Source organism: Physella acuta, unplaced genomic scaffold, assembly GCF_028476545.2.
Source record: "Physella acuta isolate Inbredline_101_S28 unplaced genomic scaffold, ASM2847654v3 ptg001368l, whole genome shotgun sequence".
Taxonomy (NCBI): Eukaryota; Metazoa; Mollusca; class Gastropoda; family Physidae; genus Physella; species Physella acuta.
The window spans coordinates 125,001-129,242 of record NW_026732883.1 but is presented as its reverse complement, the minus strand read 5'-3'; the positions used below and the strand labels follow the sequence as shown (position 1 = coordinate 129,242).

At 34.7% G+C, this 4,242-nt stretch overlaps 1 protein-coding gene across 2 annotated transcripts in view; it reads left to right on the top strand.

Annotated features, from left to right (window-relative positions):
* The first annotated feature begins 526 nt into the window (after nucleotides 1-526).
* LOC131927061 (uncharacterized) overlaps nucleotides 527-4,242 on the top strand; it is a 12,082-nt gene continuing 8,366 nt past the window's right edge. For both annotated transcript variants that reach the window (XM_059282720.1, XM_059282719.1), the window contains exons 1-4: nucleotides 527-592; nucleotides 1,738-1,889; nucleotides 3,429-3,563; nucleotides 4,063-4,176. In XM_059282720.1, the coding sequence (XP_059138703.1) occupies nucleotides 1,817-1,889; nucleotides 3,429-3,563; nucleotides 4,063-4,176 (322 nt within the window). In that variant the 5' untranslated portion in view covers nucleotides 527-592; nucleotides 1,738-1,816. The remainder of the gene's footprint in view (nucleotides 593-1,737; nucleotides 1,890-3,428; nucleotides 3,564-4,062; nucleotides 4,177-4,242) is intronic.

The following is a 4,242-nucleotide window of genomic DNA, read 5'->3' as shown; positions in this document are numbered from 1 at the left end:
CCTCGCTACGCCCCTGAAGTTATCAATGAAACATAAGCCGCTGGAATGTCATGGACCCTACTGAAAGAAAAAGCCCAAAAGCTGACTACAAGGAAGAGATGTGGTTGCGTCCCTATCCTCAACAGGTTCACGTTAGAGATGGTGATAATGATTACGATGATAATAATGCTTTATAATTTAAAGCGTGAAATGCTTGTGGACCACTATCAGAATTTTGTATTTAAAACGCGTGATTAGTTCTTGTTGATGAATGTTTGTTGAAAGAGTTTTCAAAACTAAGTTAAAAGCTTTTAAATAGATGAGATCAATAGTTTATAAACAACCTACATTTGAATTTTTTTTTACATTTTTACAATGTAAAATATGTGTAGTTCTACGTCACTTTGCTTAATAAACAAACCTCGGCAAGTGGTGCCAAGAACTTGCGCTGATAACCCAAATAAATCAATAATTATTTCAGGGAAAACTTTAAAGACTTTCTACCTATATAAAGAGAGGTAGAGATTAGGCACTAAATAGGCCATTTGTAGATAAGAGTAGGTCTATATATCATGATACTAGAGTTAGGCGGTAGCTAAGTTACCGGTGACGGGTAGGTGGGTGTACAGGACTAAAGTCAGTTATTAAAATAAGTGCTTTTTGTTTTTGTGGTATTCTTCATTATTTAATTGTATTTTCCTATATTCTTTAGTATTATTTTTTTTAATCAAGTATTTGAGTTTTTGCATTTCGATTGTTATTCAATTTTAAAAAAAAATTCATGTAAAGGCTTATGATTTTAAATTATTTTGAAACTTATTTGAGTAAATATAAAATATCAATTAATATTTCAGGTATTTGATATTTAATAATTTATAAAAATCTTTCCAGCATTTGAGCGAACTTGTTTACAATCAGACAGCAAGTTTTTATTTGCAATTCAATTTGTGAATTAAAGTATTTTTTAATATCAGTGTTACAAAAACGTTAAAAGGCGTCTAATTGGTCTTGATGCACAATATTGTTGTACCTCATATTCATTTTTTACTTTCTCGTATATACGAAATATAGAGAAAGTATTGTAATCGTGCAAAAAAAAAATCGAGATTTTTACAAATCTCGACGTTTTACACCTCACTGATACGGAAAAACATAATTTTGCAATCTTGCTCGTATGTCTGTGTGTCTGTCTGTCTGTGTGTCTGTCTGTGTGTATACACGATAACTTGAGTACCGTTACAGCTAGGTTGATGAAATTTCATATATAAGTATTTTATCAAAATCGTAGATCCGTGTCAACTTGTGAGTGATTTTCGATAACCGGAAGTGGTATTTTTTCTACTTTGAATTTTTCAAAAGCCTATAACTTGAGTACTATTTCAGATAGATAAATGAAATTTCACATGTAAGTAAAATATCTAATTCTCTACCTTCTGTCAAATTATGAGTAATTTCCGTTGACCGGAAGTACTAATTTACGCTATTTCCGATTTCTCAAAAAAACGCATGTAAATTTATAAAGTACCAATAATATTGCGCACTATTATGCACATTTTGTTTTGGCGTTCGCTTGGTGCGCAATTCTTTTTTCTATTAGATCTAGATTCTATTCTATTTTTAAAAGTTTAAGTAAAAAAAAATCATGTCTATATTCCGAGTTGCAATCCCACGTAGTGTTATATTAGAATATTTGAGAAAGTTTAGGGGAGATCACTCCCGGTTTATTTTATTAACGTTGCATCTCTTATTTTCTCCAAGAGGTCTTAACTTTTTTAGTTAACTCAATGTTGGCCACGTCGAAAAGAGTTACCGTACTGGAGTTACCATTGGAGCAGGGATGAATTCATTATTGATGTTGGCTGAGTGCTACATACTATTTGTGTGCTACACACTGTCTCAGGTCACATGGGGTAAGTGACACGACATAGAAGGATTCGTATAAACGATGACAAAAAAGAGTTCTAGCAAAAACATAGACGTATCTTAGCAGTAAACCTTACCATAGTTGCTGCGCAGGTTACTGGCAGCGTTAAAAAACAATGATGCGATAATTGTTGTACACTACAAGTGTATGAAACTTGGTATTTCAAACAAACTTCTTCATCAAACTTCGTCAAAAATATTTTTTTAATAAATATACTAATTGAATTTGTATGCAGTCCTTCTTTTTGTAGCCACTACCTGCTGTGTTTGTTGTGTATTTAGTGTCTAGAAAATGCCGATCCGTTTATCCAGCGATCAACTTCGACGATTAGGATAGAACAGGGGTCTCCAAACTACGGCCCGCGATGTCCTCTCATTCGACCCGCGGAGATCTTTTTGTGCACAGAAAAAACGTATGTTGGTGATGGCTGAGGAACTTTGCCCAGAAAAATTAAAGACATGCCAGGAAGAAACTGGCCCCCGAACTGAAATTTGATAGTTAATGCGGCCCTCGGACTGTAAAGTTTGGAGACTCATGGGATAAAACAGAGCTGTGCAAACATATACAAACCATACTGTTACCATATTAACGTAAAACAGACATTTTCAAAGAAATCGCTCAACGCTCAGTTCTGTTAATGTATTTTAATAGATTATTACATCCTTTTGAGTCTTAGGTATTTTAATAATAGTGTAATCATAATGTGGTCAATGTGTAATCATAGTGTAATCATAGTGTAATCATACAGTATTCATAGTATAATCACAGTGTAATCATTGTGTAATTATAGTGTAATCATAGTGTAATCATACAGTAATCATAGTATAATCATAGTGTAATCATAGTGTAATCATACAGTAATCATAGTATAATCATAGTGTAATAATAGTGTAATTAGAGTGTAATCATAGTAGAATCATTGTGTAATCATAGTGTAATCATAGTGTAATCATACAGTATTCATAGTATAATCATAGTGTAATCATAGTGTAATTAGAGTGTAATCATAGTAGAATCATTGTGTAATCATAGTGTAATCATAGTGCAGTAAAAAAAAATTCTCTCGTTGAGCTATGGTCAATAGCGATAAACTTTTTCGGTGACCTTGACATATGAAGGGAGAGGGTGTCTAGAGCAGAGGTTTATAAATGAAATGTGTCAAGACATATGTTTACATCGCCTACTGTCAGATTTGATGACTTTATATGACTTTACATGACTGCATCATCTACTCACAGACTATTTGACTTTACATAACTGTATCAACTATTCACAGACTACTTGACTTTACATAGCTGTATCATCTACTCACAGACTACTTTACTTTACATAGCTGCATCAACTATTCACAGACTACTTGACTTTACATAGATGCATCAACTATTCACAGACTACTTGACTTTACATAGCTGCATCAACTATTCACAGACTACTTGACTTTACACGACTCCATCACCTACTCACAGACTACTTGACTTTAGATAGCTGCATCATCTACTCACAGACTTAACCCTTATATCCTCAGCTTGTGACATTGGCTGGTTCGGACCTAAGTGTGAGTACAAATGTCACTGTACTGACGGTCATTGTACCACAGCTGGACTGTGTGCCAACAACGTCGACTGTGCCAGGGGATGGTTTGGTCCCTTATGTCAGTACCGTAAGTTTTTAATTTATGCTGTCATCGTCAAGTTTCTACTTGCTCCTCAGTAATAATAATGTATACCTAATATTAATATCCAGATTTTATTTTTTCAAAGAGCTACCTGTGTCCCTAGCTTCGTAGACATACGACCGTTACACTAGGGTAACTTTATGACAGGAACTCGCAAGCACAGCGTTAAAAAGTCAGTCAATGTTTGAAATGATACGAAGATGAATAAACTCTTTGCATGAGTCTGCCAAAATATTACCAGTAGCTGTATGTCCTAGTTTTACAGAGATTTTTTTAACAAATACAATTCAAATTGTCCCGAGTCTACCCAGCCCTGACGGGTACCTAACTCACGTTAGGGAAAGTAAAAGCGGCTCGGTTTAGTGTTGACCACATTATCCCTCGCTATGCCGAGGTCACAGAAACAGGTGAACTCTACTTCACTTATCCCATGGAAAGTCAGGTTCGAATTGGGAACTTAAATTTTTTCAAAACAAATCGACAGAGGACTTGGTCAGTGTGGAGAACGCATCGCACACGTCAACAAGCACATGGGTCAAAGTCACGTGGCAAAGGCAGTACATAGTCCAATGGATAAGTCTACAGTTTCACGAAACATGTAAGTTTCACATGACAGTTCTAGAAAATGTGTAAGTTCTGCTCATATTTTGTTGCCTGTCAATAA